General features: G+C 45.3%; 5 protein-coding genes across 5 annotated transcripts in view; 4 read left to right on the forward strand and 1 right to left on the reverse strand.

Moving 5' to 3' along the window:
- BBOV_IV006380 (variant erythrocyte surface antigen-1 alpha subunit) overlaps window positions 1-2,277 on the forward strand; it is a 3,937-nt gene extending 1,660 nt beyond the window's left edge. The window contains exon 2 of the mRNA XM_001610515.2: window positions 1-2,277. This exon is cut by the window's left edge and continues 1,391 nt beyond it. Coding sequence (XP_001610565.1) covers window positions 1-2,237 — 2,237 coding nt within the window. The 3' untranslated portion in view covers window positions 2,238-2,277.
- A 957-nt stretch (window positions 2,278-3,234) lies between these two features.
- On the forward strand, window positions 3,235-5,660 carry BBOV_IV006390 (SmORF protein; the record flags this gene model as incomplete). Its single annotated transcript, XM_001610516.2, has 2 exons — window positions 3,235-3,630; window positions 4,599-5,660. The coding sequence occupies exons 1-2, from the start codon at window positions 3,244-3,246 to the stop codon at window positions 5,658-5,660; spliced, it is 1,449 nt and encodes a 482-aa protein (XP_001610566.2). The 5' UTR covers window positions 3,235-3,243.
- Window positions 5,661-6,331: 671 nt separating this feature from the next.
- BBOV_IV006400 (variant erythrocyte surface antigen-1 alpha subunit) lies at window positions 6,332-10,585 on the reverse strand. The gene is made up of 3 exons (XM_001610517.2): window positions 10,442-10,585; window positions 10,259-10,324; window positions 6,332-10,176 (listed from the first exon to the last, which is right to left on the reverse strand). Exons 1-3 carry the CDS (start codon window positions 10,554-10,556, stop codon window positions 6,410-6,412), a joined length of 3,948 nt encoding a protein of 1,315 aa, XP_001610567.1. The 5' UTR covers window positions 10,557-10,585; the 3' UTR covers window positions 6,332-6,409.
- A 368-nt stretch (window positions 10,586-10,953) lies between these two features.
- Window positions 10,954-15,195, forward strand: BBOV_IV006410 (variant erythrocyte surface antigen-1 alpha subunit). The gene is made up of 3 exons (XM_001610518.2): window positions 10,954-11,125; window positions 11,216-11,281; window positions 11,356-15,195. Exons 1-3 carry the CDS (start codon window positions 10,993-10,995, stop codon window positions 15,144-15,146), a joined length of 3,990 nt encoding a protein of 1,329 aa, XP_001610568.1. The 5' UTR covers window positions 10,954-10,992; the 3' UTR covers window positions 15,147-15,195.
- A 1,047-nt stretch (window positions 15,196-16,242) lies between these two features.
- Window positions 16,243-17,501, forward strand: BBOV_IV006420 (SmORF protein). Its single transcript, XM_001610519.2, has one exon. It carries the CDS (start codon window positions 16,283-16,285, stop codon window positions 17,459-17,461), a length of 1,179 nt encoding a protein of 392 aa, XP_001610569.1. The 5' UTR covers window positions 16,243-16,282; the 3' UTR covers window positions 17,462-17,501.
- The last annotated feature ends 565 nt before the right edge of the window (window positions 17,502-18,066 follow it).

The following is an 18,066-nucleotide window of genomic DNA, read 5'->3' on the forward strand; positions in this document are numbered from 1 at the left end:
CCCTCTATGCTAACACAGAATGCCACTTCACATATCCCACTGTATCTATCCAAGCATACAACCAGGTGGTTCACTACATTAGGGCTCTGTTCTACCAGTTGTACTTCCTTAGGAAGCAATGCGCGGTTAAAGTGACTTGTGGAGGGAAATGGCGTGAATGTAGGTATGGCCAGGGGGTAGTGTCCAAGGGGGTAATTAGCTGGATGTGCCTGGGGTGTGACCCCATGGAGCATGATAGGAAAAGTAGGGTAAATAAGGTAAAGGAGGGGTTAGTGGGGGTAACGAATGGAACAGGGAAAGATGATACATTGATGAAGTCTCTAGTGGATGTACTTGAGGAGATTGGTGATGTAGTGGTACAATTGGGTAATGCCCAAGAGAGGTTGGATACGGGAAATAATGATCTAGGGGGAGTGATGAAGGCACTGAATGGAGTGTTTTCAGAGGTGAATGCTGGGAGTGATCTAAAGGGGGTACTACAGAAGGTGCTAGGAAAATTGGAGACGGAGAAAGTGAATGGACTAGAGGAGAAGGCAGGGTCACTGAATGGACTAAAGGAGGCTACTACGAAGGCTAAGGCGGCACTAGAGGCGGCTAAGGATGCAGTTGGGAAGCAAAACGGTACGGATGTTGATCCATGTAAGAACCTAGTGAGTGCTGCTATCCATGGGTTACAGAAGGCATTGGAAGCATTTATGAAGTGGGCAGAACAAGATGAAAAGGATGTTATAGAGCAAGCTAAAAAGACACTGAGACATGTAGGAACACTAACAAACGCCGGAGATGAAGTAAATTTGCGCAATGTTAAACTGGAAGCACACTATTCGGCAATTCTCAAGTCCATCAAAGACCTCCTTTCCATCTGCAACTCTCCCAAATGCCCGGGATGTGCAAAACACAGTGACAAGTGCGGCCAACCATCAAAACCCACTATCTGTGACAAATGCCACCAACCCACGACCACTGGTGTCCCCTCCCCCCTCCAGGCATTCCTGGAAGACAGGTTACCAGGCTTTAGTTGTGAAAGTACTAAAGAGTTGCTAGACAAACAAGAGGAAGATAGGGATCAGAAAGGGGGAAATGGGACTCTTGCATCGGTGCTAGAATACCCCTCTGCTGCATCCCACTTACATCACACCAACAGTCCTGGCCAGTGCTGCCCATTGCCAATGGGTTTTAGAAATCAATTCTATAGTGGTAGCACCAGTGATTGTACTGGCCAACGCCTATATGGCATCCTGTACTTCTTCAGTAATGAGAATATGATGCAGTCGTGCGTTTATACACTAGTGAGGGTAACAGCAGAACTCAGTGCTACCACACCACAGGTACTGGGTGATGTCTTTGGGTTCTTTAGAGGTGGTGTAGGAAATAAAGAAGAGGCGGAGGATAAATCGAAGGGAAAGTGTGATCACATTAGTAATCCAGGTGAGAAGGGGAACGATAAGAAGTATTTCTGCGGCTGGTGTGCCTCTGGGTTAAGGGATGAGGTGCAAGGTATCCAGTGGATACCAAAGGTAGACGATGATAAAGGAGGGAAGTATAGACAGAGTGTAGGACAAGCCCTGATAGAAATTAAGGGAGACAAAGGCAGCGTTGGTGCCGTCGCATATGCCAATCCTACTACCACCCCTAATAACCTCTCAACACTCACTGAGCAGCCACAGTATGTATCCCCCCTAACCGGTGAGCTTTATACCGCAGTAAGTGCCACTTTCGGTAACACGTATCTCTCATGGGTACTGTATCTATCAGATGCACTTGAAGGTGGTCTAAAGTCACTGTCTGAGGCATTCCAACAGATTGAATGCAATGCGTGTAAAGGGCAATGTGACCCCAATAAGTGCAAAAAAGGTGAACACGGACAGAAGAGTAATCCTCAGGACGCTAAGAGCACTCAACTCTGTCAGTGCCAATCAATCGTATCATGTACCGGGGTATTACCGGTCTTGTATAGACATGGCTTCAGCTACGGTAACCCATTCAATCTGGAGGGGTACCGGCAGAAGGGGGAGAAGAATGGAGATTATAGCATAGAGAAGGTGGACGCAGGGAAGAAGCATTGTCATGAGTTCTTAAGCAGTCTCAGTGCAGTGATCAAAAAGAAGGAGGAAGTCACCCGGGGCCAGGACTACAACCACTACCTGGAGTGCTACAATGACTCTCCTTCTGTCCACCACCATTCTTACACCTTGTACACCTTCTTCCCAGTTGAACTCCTTCCTGGTACGGATTAGGTTCTTTCCATTTCATACAACCACACTTGTCGCACGGATCATTCCGCTGTACATCCTCTAGATACCCGCAGTTGCTATTGCTTTTCTTGTCTCGATTAATGCCATTGCCGTGGTTATTATTCTTGCAGTACTCATCATCACCATTAGTACACTTCTCTATCTTACTCCACCCAACGAGTGCACTGAGTACCTGTGCCAACTGGTCTATGTAGGTCCGGACCACAGGGGTACCACTGTGGCAGTACTAGATCACTACCCAAATAGCTAGCAATTCTTGACTAAGTGAGTTACTAAAGACCTATGAAACATTTACTAATAATGCTACTATACCTTTATGAAACGTTTATCAATCTTTTACTAAAGGTATCACTACTTGCACTATTAGTATAACACCCATTACTGTATATGTTACTCAGGAATCAATTTGTCAGGCAGGTATAGCACAACTGTTACTACTATCACTACAAGTGGTGCTTACTAGTGATCGGATTGATATTGTCACGCATTATGGCATCTCTATTAAATACTTATCATGATTGGACAAGGTAGCTTCTTGGTAACATTGCTCCTAGGTTAACATTTAATTATATCGTTGTTTATAATGTATACCATTCAGATGAGCACATCATTCGTCTATGATCTACCTTGGAATATCTTTCCGTAGTGGACAACAGCACATCTTAAGTGCCTATGACACTGTACTGGTATGTATACCACAGTATGTCATTGTTAACAGGACACTATAGCAATTGGTGAAGTAAGCTTGTCTATCATTCCATTGACGCTATACATATTGTTACAGTCGTATTAAGATGAAGCCTTTTATCGTGATAATTATCTGAAAAGGCCATTGGCTATTATTGTTCTGCGGAAAACCTGTGATGATGGTGATTTTTAGTGCTTGACAATTATACAATCATTATAATCTCATATTAAATATATATACTGCAAAATATCTTAGAGAACTGCATTGAGGAGGGATGCTGTATTACCTGGCGCTTTTAGTATGAATGGGGGGCATAAGAACAACTGGCTCCAACCGTTAGTAATCTCATCCCTAACTGTCTCCAACAACATGGTAAATGTTAACAGATTACCAAAGCTCTGTGTAGTTGTGGCTTTAGGGCTCTCTGCCACGGCCACATCTACTGATGTGGCCCAGGAGCAACCCAGGAAAGAGTCGTTCTTAAGCAGATTCTTAGGTAAGAAAGGAGAACCTACCACCAAACATCATGAGGCGCCTGTACACACTGAGACAGCGCATCTACTTATGTTCCCTCTTGAATGGTATCTGTTACCCTATCCCATAAACAGAAAATATCTTCTAAAAGCATTGCCATCTAATTTGGCTGCAAAGGTACCAGAAGACTGTAATGAACCAATAAAACCCGAAGTGGAGCAATATATTAAAAAATTTTTCTCATTCAGTGTGTAACATCACAAGTTGATGCGTCTGTCTTGATATGATAGTTCAACGTGAATTTAAACCCCTAGAATATCTAGATACAGACATGATAACTTTAATTTAGCGATGCTTTACTGCTGTAGTTGATTACAGTGATACATTTAGACCGGTATATCACGGAATATATGCCTGTATAACTGACTGTACTGCTTATGACTTTTTTAGTAATTATCATTGTCTACTCATTCTTATTATGCCATACATACACGTACTTAGTACGTATAACAACTGTCTGCGTATTTAGATATACACCTTCTAACAGCAACCTGATAACCTCTACAGTAATGTGATACAACACGTTACTTTGTTAATGATAGCTCTATTTAAGTGCTATCAAGTAAGCAGTGTAATAAAGTATGCGTTATGGCATCTCTATAAAACACTTATGCTTCGACAAGGTATCTTTTAGGCAACACTGGTCGTAGGTGAATATGTCATTATACCGTTGTTTATAACGTGATCCCGTGGAAATGAGCACATAACACGTCATACATCTATGGTGGAAAGTAACAATCCTACAGTACCTGACACTGTACTGGTATATGAGGTCATAGTATACCATTGTTATATGAATGCTATAGTACTTGGTGAGGTAGCAAGTGATCTGTCATACAATTGACGTTATACAGATTGTGACATTCATGCCACCGACGCCATATTGATCGTAACAACCACGTTCCTGTTTTTAACGTTTACTTATAAACGATACTGTATCAACACTGGTATGTAGAGCACCTCTAATGATTGTGATCTGAACGGTGCCTGAGAATAAGACAATTACATTGTTTTCATATGACATGTATACCAATCATACAGTAGCTGGGAAATCTGCGTAGAAGAGCAACCCCTAACACTCTGTTACTACTACTATACCTGGGGCATGACAACAACTATAGTTCCAACAGTTAGTTATCTTACTCCCTACTAACTTCACCAAGATTGTATCTCTAAACACGTTATGGAAGCTTTCTGTATTGGTGGCATTCGGGGTCTCTACCACGGCCACTGCTACCGATGTAGCCCAGGAGCAACCCAAGAAGGAAGAATTGGAGAATGGATCATTACGTAACAAAGAAAAGCCTGGGACTAAGCCAGTGGAAGTAAAAGAAGCAACCAGGATTACCACTAAAAGAAACAGTGATCCAAATGATCCACCGATGTTCAGTGTTGAATGGTATCTGTTACCCAAGCCCCTAAATAGAGCAAGTCTTCGTGAGAGGTTGCCTTGGTTTGCGCAAAATACTGTGCCAAGGGACTGTAATCAGCCAATAGCTCCACCAACAGAAAAATATATTCGAAATCATTTTTCTTGGGTTGAGAAACAGAAACAGAAGGAGTCATCTTCTGCGGATGCCACAACCACTAATGTGAGCCAACCCAAGAAGGGATCCTTCCTAAGCAGATTCTTCAGTAAAAACAACAAACAGGTTGATATCCCAGATTTACCCAAGTATTCTCTTGAATGGTATTTCTTACCCAAGGAGGAAAGCAGGAAACATCTTCGTGACAGGTTGCCATATGCTTCGAAAGGTGTTGTAGCATCGGACTGTAGAGAATCAATAGCGCCTGTGTTTGAAAAACGCATTAGGGATTATTTGTCATTATATACCGTAGACTGGTATCTATTACCCAAGCCCGAAAACAGAGCTACCCTGCGTAATTCGTTACCAAAGGATTTGGTCGAAAAGGTTCCAGAGGACTGCATGGAGCATATAGAGCCCGAGGTGGAGGATTACATTAGGAAATATTTTTTATGGTATTGCTTTGAATGGTATCTGTTACCCAAGCCCGAAAACAGGGCCGCCCTGCGTAATTCGTTGCCAGAGGATTTGGCTGCAAAGGTACCAGAGGACTGTAATGAACCAATAAGCCCCGACGTGGAAGAACTTATTAGAGAGCATTTCACAGTGATTGAGAAGAAGCAGAGGCCTAATCGTTTTTGGTATTTGCATTTGTAAATTAGCAATAATGGAGTCACTTAAGGAGAACTAATATAACATAATGTCATAGGTAATACACTTGTCTACCAGACTACCCTAATACATATACACTATTACTCTACACCACATATCCACAGACTAACCTTACTAACACTGGCATCCAGTATATCCATAGACCCTCTGTATTGCCGCATTAACAACACTGGTCATTAGCACACATATACTACTCGGTTGTTCCCCTGTTATGGACTACTATGGTACAGCATACTAACCACGGTATCCATAATGTCCCATGGAAGTGACATTGTTATAGAGTACTGTACATAAGTGATATTCAGTGTTAGTACTACAATATGTATTCCTCTAGATTGCATCATATTATACTTCCCACTCTCCACTAGTACATTTCACTACCTCTATCAGGATATCCGCAGTGATCACGACAGGAGTGCTGAAGGTGGGTTAGTTGATCCATAATGATTCCGTGACCGATTATGGTAGGGATAGCGTAGTGCTCAGCAATTGCCAAACCCACTTTTCAAGCCACCAGCAAGTGCCCCACCACTACACTACCCCATACTCTATAAACCCCACCAGGGTAACTCCAAGATAAATTATGGCCCCACTAAATACACCTTTGTGCAGGATAAGGGGAGGTGAGACAGAGAGTTAGCAGTTACTATGTAGTCGCCAAAAGGTACTACTACACATATTACTCTACCCAAAAATTCTACCACTACCTTGCTAAACATTTACTAACCATGATACTAAAACATTACTAAAAGCACTACTAAACATTGACCAAAATTTTCCACCCCCTCCAGCACTACTCTTCCCTTCCGTCCCGTCATCACCTTATACCACATACACTGCCACTGGTGTGCTCCACCCCGTAACCAATGCGACCTCATATATGTCCAGTCCAGTGGCCATATGGCACCAAATGCTAGGTAGAGTAGCGCCACTAGCCAGGCCAAGGTCAACACAAAGATCCAGGGGAGCCGTATGTCGTATTGGAGTTGGCCGATTTGCTTTAGGAGATTGCTGAGGGGGTGGTCCTTAGAGGCGCCCTTCTCGTCCTCTAGTACTTTGCTTAGGCTCTCTAGGAATTGATGACACTGCTTCTTCCCCGTATCCACCTTCTCTATGCTATAATCTCCATCCTTCTCCCCCTTCTGCTGGTACCCCTCCAGATTGAATGGGTTACCATAGCTGAAGCCATGTCTATAGAGAACCGGTAGTACCCCGGTACATGATACGATTGATTGGCATAGACATTGTGCACCACCCTTGTTACCGTGACTTCCCTTCTTGCACTTATTGGGGTCACAGTCTCTGCAACCACGGCATTCAATCTGTTGGAATGCCTCTGACAGTGACTCTAGTCCCCATTGAAGCGCATCTGACAGATACAGTACCCATGAGAGGTATGTTCCACCGAAAGTGGCACTCACTGCGGTATAGAGTTCACCGGTTAGGGGGGAGAGGTACTGGCAGTTCTCAGTGAGTCGTGAGAGGGAAGTATTAGTGGTGGTAGCACCGGAATATGAAACGGTAGTGTCTTTGTCGCCCTTAATATCTATCAGGGCTCTACCGACAGTCTCCCTGTAACTGTCCTTTCCCTTTGGTATCCACTCAATGTCTTTCACTACATCCCGTAACCCAGAGGCACACCAGCCGCAAAAGTAATCGTCATTTCCTTTCTTAGACGGGTCGCCTGAGTGAGTGCATTCCTTGCTCTTCTGTCCACTCTTAGTCTCTCCTGTCTCCTTATTTCCTACACCACCCCTAAAGAACCCAAAGACATCACCCAGTACCTGTGGTGTAGTAGCACTGAGTTCTGCTGTTACCCTCACTAGTGTATAGACACACGACTGCATCATGTTCTCGTTACTGAAGAAGTAGAAGATGGCGTAGAGTCTTGAGCCCGTCATGTCAGCGATGCTGCCCATGTGGAATTGCCCTCTAAAACCCATTGGCAATGGGCAGCACTGGCCGGAACCACCACAGTGTCGTAGGTGGGATGCTGCAGGAGGGTACTCTGGATTCTCGGTGTCCGGTACCTCTTTACAACTAAAGCCTGGTAACCGATCCTCGAGGAAGGCCTGGAGGGGGGAGGGGACACCAGTGGTGGTCATATTGCCACATTCCTTACACATCGTAGGAGTCCCCTGCTGGCCACACTTGGTGGAGTGTTGGTCACAGGTTGGGCACTTTGGAGAGTTGCATATGGAGATGAACTTGTCAATGGCTTTGTGGAACAACTCTCTGACCCAATCTGGTAGTTTGCCATATAGTGGTGATTTATCATCTTTTAGCTCTTCTTTTAATGCCTCCAATGCATCACGTACTCCTTTGATAGCATTGGATAGTTCATTCTTACCTTGATCGAAATCATCACTCGTTGCCTTCCCTAATTTCTGCACTACCTCCCCTAGTTTTCCACCACCATTCTTCGCCAGCGCATCTAGTTTCGTCTTAGCCTTCGTTAGTTCATTCCCACTCAGCCCATCCCCATTCACTTTCTTCGCCGCTTCCTCTAGCGCCGTCCTAGCCTTATCTAGTCCCTCCTTAGCCTCCTGTAGTTTTGCCTTCACCCCCTCTATAGCCTCTTTCTTCTTCCCTTCCAATGCCTCCTGGGCATTACCCAATTGTACCACTACATTCCCTATAGCCTGTAATACTTCCTTTACCTTCAGTGCTACTTCTTCGTTCACCTTCCCCAATGTTTCCCTCATTACCTTCTCAACCCTCCCCTTTCTATCATGTTCCATGGGGCTACACCCCAGGCACATCCAGCTAATTACCCCCTTCCCAAGCACGCCACTGCCATACCTACATTCACGCCATTTGCCTCCTAGAGCAACTTTAACTGCACATTGCTTCCTAAGGAAGTACAACTGGTAGAATAGAGCCCTGATGTAGTGAACCACCTGGTTGTATGCTTGGATGGGCACTGCTGGATAGGTGAAGTTGCACTCCGTGTTGGCATAGAGGGCATGGATGGCAGGAGAGTCAGTGCTTTTGAGGCCACCCTGGATACCTATGAGGACCAGTGGGCAGTACTGGGTCACTGCTTGGAAGTGGGCAAACAGGTTGTATTCATGAACAGTAATGGGATGTTTAAGGCCTGTTTGAAGAAAGGAAAGCTGTTTTTTGTCTCCAACATCAGGTGCTACTTTTTTCAATGATTCCTTAGAATGATCCAGTAACTGCTTATATGCCTGACTATAGGGCAATGCACTAAGCCAGTATAGAATTTCCCGGATGGTCTTGGGTGTGTTAGAGGTAGTACTGTGAGTGGTACTTTCAGTAGCCTTCTTTTGTAATCCAGTAAAGTAGGCACATGATAGAATATAGAGCTTGAAATTGGCACCGTTTTTGTGCTGGTTAGTATCACTGATTTGGCCAGTAGTACCAGAGGCACTGCCATTCTTCTTGAAGACAGTAGCATCTTTGTTAAATGAATCCCTATGTGCAGTATGTACAAAACCGGCATAATTCATACCGAAAGGACTTCTGGCTGTGTTACCATTTTGGTCATTGGCTTCACCACTATCACTAAGGCCTTTAGGCTCCAAGAATCCCAAGAAAAACTTATCCCTAAATCCATCCCATATGACCTTATCTAGTCTATTCTGTGGCCCACCATTATTAAGCATACCCCTGGGGAACCCTAAGGCCTGCAGCCATTGGGATAGTGTACCATCATCTAGACCACTACCATCCAAAATGTGGTTGTTCCAGTACGGACTACCCGCGGCGTACTTGCCCGTCCAATGCATGTAAGTCACTCCACTCCAGATGAGACATACTGACCCTAGTAAGATTTGGGCACATTGGTGACGGCGGTGGGAGGGGGTCAATTTATCGTCAAAATATAGATATCCCGGCTTGGTTGATGGATCGAGGTCATTCCATGGATGGAAGATGTATGCAGTCCTATCCTCTACGTATGAACTTTTTACTAGAGTCGTCTTGTGTGGATATGCTGATCTATAGCCTTTTTCCTCTTCTTTGACACAACTACACTTAGCATTCGTCTTACACTTCGTACAACCCGTACAACAACACTTGCAGCATTTGCCTTTTTTGGCGCATTGACACTCCTCGCCAGGACTACATCCACCAGTACTACAGCTACACTGTGCATCACCACTACCCTTACACCTCTGGCACTTCCTTCCCAGCGGTGTTCCTTCCTGGTCCGGCTTCTTCACGTCCCATTTCATACATTCACACTTCTCACACTTGTTGCTTGGCGCTATATCATCTAGATACATGCAGCCATCTAGGCCATGATGTAACTTGTCATCCTTCACGCACGTGCCCTTGTCAGGACACTTATCTATCCTACTCCACCCAACGAGTGCACTGAGTACCTGTGCCAGCTGGTCTATGTAGGTCCGTACCACTGCAGTACCACCTAGTCCCTGTACCAGAGAGAATAGTCCATTGAGGTGGCCTTTCACTGTGTCAGCACTGGCGCCTTTAGTAGTCTTGCTGTCGCCTTCAGCACCATTCTTAACATCACCTTGATATCCTATAGGACACCATGAGGTACTGTATACCAGTAGTGGTACTACGCTAGTACTACTCTAGTACTGGGCACTTACCATGGTACTCCAGTTCTACTGACTGCAGTAGGTCAGTCACTGCCGCCGCAAGGCCACATATGCATTCTGTACAGGGGTGAGACTATATAAAGTGGGCGCGCCACTGTAACGGGCATTGTCGCGCCGAAGGCGCCCTCTATTATATATGGCGCGCATAACACAGTAATGTCTACAGTAACTCACCATCCTTGTTCAGTGCCTTTCCATCCCTACCAGTTACCCTCAGGACCCAGTCAATGGCCTCCTTCAGGTTGGTAGGTGCCTCTGTCAGGGAAGAGTAGGGCTTAAACGAAGCCATTATCAGTGCTTCTAGGAGTACTCAGTAGTACTCACAGTGGTGAGGTAGTGGAGTGGCTATCGGGGTGGAATCCTACATATACTAAGCGCGCCCGTGTGGAAGGGGTGCCTTCGGCGCGACAGTAACCGTTACAGTGGCGCGCATACTATTCTGTGGGATTCCACCAGAGTAGTACTATGGCGGTGATCCCGTTGTTATAGCGGAATGCTGAATTGCTTGTACGGAATCTACCGGTACTGGATAATCCATATTATTCTACAGATACACTACTAGTGGTGGAATCCCCTGTATTCACACTGCGCGCCTCCGTAACGGCCACCGTCAAGTACCGTCCTTAGGGCGCGCCACCGTATTATATAGGATTCCACCCTGATAGCCATACCGCCACTGACTACCCGTGCTACTGGACACTCTCTCACCAAGGGGTGGTAAAATAATGTCGGCACCAGGGACTTCTACCTGGCCTTACAACAGCCTTACCACGCCTCCCACCAACCTGAAGGAGGCCATTGACTGGGTCCTGAGGGTAACTGGTAAGGATGGTAAAGAACTGAACAAAGACAATGGTGGTGAGTTACTGTAGACATTACTGTATATACGCGCCCGTGTAGAAGGGGCGCCTTCGGCGCCACAGCGTTCATAGACTCACCCCTGTACAGAATGCATATGTGGCCTGGCAGCGGCAGTGACTGACCTACTGCAGTCAGTACAACTGGAGTACAATGGTAAGTAGACAGTACTAGAAGTAGTACTAGCGTAGTACCACTACTGGTATACAGTACTTCATGGTGTCCTATAGGCTATCAAGGTGAGTCTAATGGCGCTGAAAAGAACAATGGCCCCCCAAAAGGGAGAGTCACAGAGTGCCTCAATGGACTATTCTCTCTGGTACAGGGACTAGGTGGTACTGCAGTGGTACGGACCTATATAGACCAGCTGGCACAGGTACTCAGTGCACTCGTTGGGTGGAGTAGGATAGATAAGTGTCCTGACAAGGGCACGTGCCAGAAGGGTGTCAATGGATATCAACATGGCACTAAAGATGGCTGCAAGTATCTCAAGGATGTGGAGGAAAATAAGCCGTGCACAGACTGTGGGTGTATGAAATGGAATGTGTCCAGGCCGGACGACGAAGGAACACCACTGGGCAGGAAGTGTACTAGGTGTAGTGATAGTGGTGATAGTGATTCAGGGTGTAAGTGTGGTACTAGTGGTGGTGGTAGTGCCTGTAGTCCTGACAAATGTCAATGCGCGTTAGCAGGCAAATGCTGCAAGTGTTGTTGTACGGGTTGTACGAAGTGTAAGAAGGAGTGTATATGTTACAAAGAGAACGCCAGCCTTGGTATTTATGAACATAAGGAGAGCTATGTGTCAGCATATAAGGTGAAACTGGTACATGATGGGTATTTTGGTAGAGAATACCAGGTTTGGCCAAAGTGGTCTGATAGAAACACAAGTAAAAAGCGAGCGTTGGGTGCCCGTATCTTACTAGGGTCAGTATGTCTCATCTGGAGTGGAATTACCTATATGTATTGGACTGGGAAGTACCATTCAAGTAGTCCCCGGTGGAACAACCACATCCTAGATGGTAGTGGTCTAGATGATGGTACCCTGTCCCAATGGCTACAGGCCCTAGGGTTTCCTAGGGGTATGATTAATAATAGTGGCCCTAGAAATAGGTGGGATGCTGTCATATGGGATGGGATTAGGGGTATGTTATATTTGGGATTCCCGGAAACTGGTAATGGTGGTACTGCCCATGGCGGGGACTATGATGCTAATACATTCAGACAACCAGCTGGTATGAACTATGCAGGATACATACATACCGTAGACAGGGGTGCATTTTGCAGCAACGCTACTGTCTTCAAGAATGGTGACGACTCTAGTACTACTGACACTAACACCCACAAATGTGGCGCCTTGTACAAGCTCTACATTCTATCATGTGCCTATTTTACCGGGTTACAGAAAAAGACTACTGAGAGTACTACTAGTACTACCACTAACACTCCCAAGACCATCCGGGAAATCCTCTACTGGCTCAGTGCATTGCCCTATAGTCAGGCATATAAACAGATACTGGAGCATTCCAAAGGAATATTGGAAAGGGTAGCACCAGATGTCGGAGACAAAAAACAGCTTTCGTTCTACCAGACAGGCCGCTCAGCTCCCATTACAGTACATGAATACAACCTCTTTGCCCACTTCCAAGCAGTGACCCAGTACTGCCCCCTGGTACTCATAGGTATCCAGGGTGGTCTCAAAGGCACTAACAGCACTGGTCCTGCCATTCACTCCCTGTACTCCAACTCTCACTTCTCCTTCACATATCCCACTGTGTCCATCCAAGCATACAACCAGGTGGTACACTACATTAGGGCTCTATTCTACCAGTTGTACTTCCTTAGGAAGCAATGTGCAGTTAAAGTGGCTCAAGGAGGAAAATGGCGTGAGTGTAGGTATGGGGATGGAGTGCTTGGGAAGGATGTGGTTAGCTGGATGTGCCTGGGGTGTGACCCCATGGAACATGATAGGAAAAAGAGGGTAGGGGAGTTGGAGAAGATATTGAATGGGGTGCCTAAGGGGAAATCAGGAGATCTTCCGGGGGCACTAAAAGATGTACTAGAGAAGATTGGTGAAGTGGTGGTACAATTGGGTAATGCCCAGGAGGCATTGGAAGGGAAGAAGACGGAGGCTATAGAGGGGGTGAAGAAGAAACTAGAGGGGGCTAAGACGGAACTGGGGAAGGCTAAGGGGGAACTAGAAACGGCGGTGAATGGGAAGGATGGGCTGAATGGGAAACTAGCGGAGGCTAAGAAGAAACTAGTGGCGCTGACGAAGGGTGGTGGTAGTGGAATACTAAAGGAGTTAGAGGGAGCACTAGGGGCGGCAAATAGTAATGATTTCGATCAGGGTAAGAACAAGATAAGTGAGGCTATCAATGGAGTACGTGATGCATTGGAGGCATTGGAGAAGGGGGTCAAGGATCTGATAAAGAAAGAGGTGGATAATGACAAGTTTGCACTAGGTGTAATATTCGATCCTGCAGTGGTTACCAACGAGGTAGAAAACGTCATACAACAAGGTGTTTCCCAAGAGTACACCACACTACTCAATGCCATCAACAATCTCCTTTCCATCTGCAACTCTCCCAAGTGCAGCGCATGTGACAAACACTCCACCAAGTGCGGCCAAAAAGCAGAGTCCACTATCTGTGAGAAATGCCTCCAACCCACTACCACTGGTGTCCCATCCCCCCTCCAGGCATTCCTCGAGGACAGGTTACCAGGTTTTAGTTGTGATGTAGTACGAAACGATAACAGTGAACAGCCATACCCTCCCGCTGCATCCCACTTAGGACACTGTAATGGTTCCGGCCAGTGCTGCCCCTTGCCAATGGGTTTTAGAGGGCACTTCCAGGAAGGAATCACCCATACCGGCAAACGCCTTTATGGGATCCTCTACTTCTTTAGTAACGAGAACATGATGCAGTCGTGTGTTTATACACTAGTGAGAGTCACAGCAGCACTCAGTGCTACGACACCACAGGTACTGGGTGATGTCTTTGGGTTCTTTAGGGGTGGTGTTGGAAATAAGGACAAGGGAATACCACCAAAGGGCGGTGATGAAAAGACGTGTGATCACACAGGGAATCCCAGTGAGACATCTGAGGAGAACAAGACTAAATACTTTTGCGGCTGGTGTGCCTCTGGGTTACGGGATGAAGTAAAGAACATAGAGTGGATACCAAAAAAGGATGGTGATGGAGGGAAGTACAGAGGAAGTGTAGGTGAAGCACTAATAGGTATTAAGGGAGATAAAGGCACTGCTGCCGTCGCATATTCCGATGCTACTACCACCACTAGTAGCCTCTCAACACTCACTGAGAAGTGCCAGTACCTCTCCCCCCTAACAGGTGAACTCTATACAGTAGTCAGTGCCACTTTCGGTGGAACATACCTCTCATGGGTACTATATCTATCAGATGCACTTCATTCAGGACTAGAGTCACTGTCAGAGGCATTCCAACAGATTGAATGCCGGGGCTGTAAGGGACAATGTGACCCCAATAAGTGCAAGAAGGGTGAGCACGGACAAGGCAATGGCCTATGTGGATGCCAATCAATCGTATCATGTACCGGGGTACTACCGGTATTGTACAGACATGGGTTCAGCTACGGTAACCCATTCAATCTGGAGGGGTACCAACAGAAAGAGGAGGAGAAGGGAGATTATAGTATAGAGAACACGAAGACTACTAAGCGGTGTCACGAGTTCCTAGACAGCCTGAACAAAGTACTAGAGGACAAGCAGGCCACCTCTCAGGACCACCCCCTCACCAATCTCCTCTCCCAGGTCGGCAAGCTCCAATACGACATACGGCTCCCCTGGATATTTGTTCTGACCCTGGCCTGGCTAGTGGCGGTACTCTACCTTGCCTTTGGTGCCATATGGCCACTGGACTGGGCACATATGAGGTCGCATTGGTTACGGGGTGGAGAACACCAGTGGCAGTGTATGTGGTATAAGGTGATGACGGGGAGGAAGGGGGTGGAGCTGATGGAGTATTTTGGAAAGAGAGTTTAGAGACAGTGTTCTACTATGATCGCCATCTAGAGTGTCGTAGAGTAGTGTGGGAGCTCAATTAGCGTTGTTTATAGTGCGGTCACTCTTGGAGTAGTCACAGTGACATTAGATGCTGTCCCAGTGGTACATTAGTGGGTACCACCATTCTAGGGTTTAGCAATACCCATAGCACAGGATAACATCTTTGGTCACCGCAGTTGTTAGTGTCCAAACAATGGATAACACTTGTTGATACCGATATTGCCAAAGTGGAGTGTAGAATTATATACACGAGTGCCATCGACTGTAGTTAGTGACATATGTAGGCCACATGGCTTCTGTCGGGTACAATGGCTAATATGGGTCATTAGAAACTACAAAATTTTGATGTAACTCTATGTGCTAACATATAGATTCTAGCGTCACTGTGGTACCCATTGGATGCTTGTGTCATGCGATAACCTTTAGGTGTCCATATGAATACAGACTTCGGCTCTGTTCCTGGCCTACGTGTTACCAGAATCTATCAATGGATGTTAACAGTGATCTGTATTAAACGTAGTGAGATACATGGCGTCAGGGGTAACATTCAAGGTAATGAAACCCTAGATGGTGGGAATATAGCTAGTGACATGAACAAAAAAGTGGTACCCAGGCATCCGTCATAAATGCATCTATACTCGAAGTACTTGGCTATGTCATTGAACATTGGTATCTGCAATGTGTGGATGCTGATAATTCTCATTACTGCGTTACTCTGATATGGGTCTATTCTCTCGAGAATCTGGTAATCACATCCCGAGATTAGGTCCCAACAAAGTATTGAGATTAATCAAGCTTAGTCTGGAGCTCAGTTACTAGATAGATTCATGTGTTTGTGCCGCTAGTATTGATAGAAGATCAGTCATGGACGTAGATCCACATTGTCTACATCTGTAGTTAAGTAGTAATATATGTAATACACCGCCCTGTTTTATTCAGTGTCAATGAGACACCACATAACCTAGCAGCAATGATATACGAGCAACTATTGTAGAGATGTATATTCTTGAATAATTCTCCTCGCATGTACCATGAATTGGAATAGTACTATGGATAGGGCATGACAACAAGTATTGCTGGTCAACCAAGATTCTCATTCTATTGACTACACCAAGATGGTAGCCTTCAAGATGTTATGGAAGCTCTGTGTAGTTGTGGCCTTTGGGCTGTCTGCCACTGTCACATCTACTGAGGTAGCCCAGGAGAAACCCAAGAAGAAATCATTAGACAGCGCACTTTCCAGCAAGGAGGACGAACCTGCGGTTGCAACCCAAGAAGCAACGGAGCCACAGAATACCGATACTGAAGAAAACACTGAGACGGTAGATCCACCCATGTTCTCTTTTGAATGGTTTCTCTTACCTAAGCCTGAAAACAGAGGACAACTTCGTGGCAAGTTGCCGTGGAATTTGGCCATTGCTGTGCCAAAGGACTACAATAAGTCAATAGTGCCCGCTACGGAAAAACGTATTAGGAAGTTTTTCTCATTGGGTGACGTTGAATGGTATCTTTTACCCAATCCTATAAACAGAGCTGCGCTGCGTTATTCTTTACCAAGGCATTTGGGATTAGCTGTGCCAAAGGATTGCAACAAACCGATATCAGCCATATTGGAGAAACACATTAGGGACTATTTCTCATTAAAAGATGGGCTAATGACGCTAGAGCAATCCATGTTTTCTGTGGAATGGCTTCTGTTACCCAATAAGGAAAGCAGAGCTGCCTTACGTTATGTATTGCCATGGAATTTGGCAAAAGATGTACCAATGAACTGTGAAAAACCTATAGGGCCCGAAATGGAAGAACGTATTAGGGAGCATTTCCTACTGAAAGGTGGGCTAGAAAATAACGAAACTGATACTGAACCTCATGAGGTATCGGACCTAGAGAATACCGACAATGAAGTACAGATGGATACGCAAGACTTGCCCAGGTTTTCTGTTAAATGGCTTCTGTTACCCAAGCCTGAAAACAGAACTGCGCTACGTTATTTGCTACCACTAAGTTTAGCCAGAAGAGTTCCAGAGGACTATAATGAACCAATAGCGCCTTTAGTTGAAAAAGACATTAGGAAGCATTTTACGCTATATACCGTTGGATGGTATCTGTTACCCAAGCCTGAAAGCAGATCTGCCTTACGTCATTCGTTACCAAAGGATTTGGCCAGAATGGTTCCAGAGGACTGTAATGAACCAATAGACCCCGAATTGGAGCAAGACATTAAAACGTTTTTCTCCTTCAGTGCTCAAAAGCAGAGATTTTTGCGTCTACATTCATATTTCCACGGGATTTAAATTACCAATCTTGAAATATTTTGATGAAAACGAATATAACCTAATATTATGGTCATTAGACTTAGGTAGTTAACTGTAGTACTTATGACACCGTTAGTATACAGCACATAGACATAGTCGCTAACCATTACATCTCTCGTCCTTGTCAGGGGTACACCTCCTGATAGTGACATGATAACCTATACTTTAATGTGAATCGGGACGTTGAAGTGTTAATGATAGCCCTATTTAAAAGTGCTCTCTAGTAAGCAGCGTTACCACAGCATGCATGATGGCATCTCTATACATTCACCATGGCTACAGAAGATATCATTGTGGCAACATTGCTCATAGGTTGACATCTCATTATATTGTTACTGATAACGTTATGAAATGCAAATGAACACATAATACTTGATACATCTATCTTGGAATATCTTTCCATAGTGGACAACAGCACATCTTAAGTGCCTACGACACTGTACTGGTATATGTATTATAGTATGTCATGATCAAAAAGGGACTATAGTACTCGGTAAGGTAGCAACTGGTCTATCATGTCATTGGGGCTTTAGAGATTGTGAGACTCATGTCATGGATAGTGTCACATATCGTGATAATTAATT

This window comes from Babesia bovis (genome assembly GCF_000165395.2).
Source record: "Babesia bovis T2Bo chromosome 4 map unlocalized Chr4_1, whole genome shotgun sequence".
NCBI classification, from domain to species: domain Eukaryota; phylum Apicomplexa; class Aconoidasida; order Piroplasmida; family Babesiidae; genus Babesia; species Babesia bovis.

Coding starts and splice junctions, on each gene's coding strand:
- BBOV_IV006400 (XM_001610517.2), bottom strand. CDS start 10,556: ATGGCTTCGTTTAAGCCCTACTCTTCCCTGACAGAGGCACCTACCAAC. Junction 10,325..10,441: donor AAAGGCACTGAACAAGGATG/GTGAGTTACTGT, acceptor ACCCCTGTACAG/AATGCATATGTGGCCTTGCG. Junction 10,177..10,258: donor AGTAGAACTGGAGTACCATG/GTAAGTGCCCAG, acceptor TAGGATATCAAG/GTGATGTTAAGAATGGTGCT.
- BBOV_IV006410 (XM_001610518.2), top strand. CDS start 10,993: ATGTCGGCACCAGGGACTTCTACCTGGCCTTACAACAGCCTTACCACG. Junction 11,126..11,215: donor ACTGAACAAAGACAATGGTG/GTGAGTTACTGT, acceptor ACCCCTGTACAG/AATGCATATGTGGCCTGGCA. Junction 11,282..11,355: donor AGTACAACTGGAGTACAATG/GTAAGTAGACAG, acceptor GGTGTCCTATAG/GCTATCAAGGTGAGTCTAAT.
- BBOV_IV006420 (XM_001610519.2), top strand. CDS start 16,283: ATGGTAGCCTTCAAGATGTTATGGAAGCTCTGTGTAGTTGTGGCCTTT.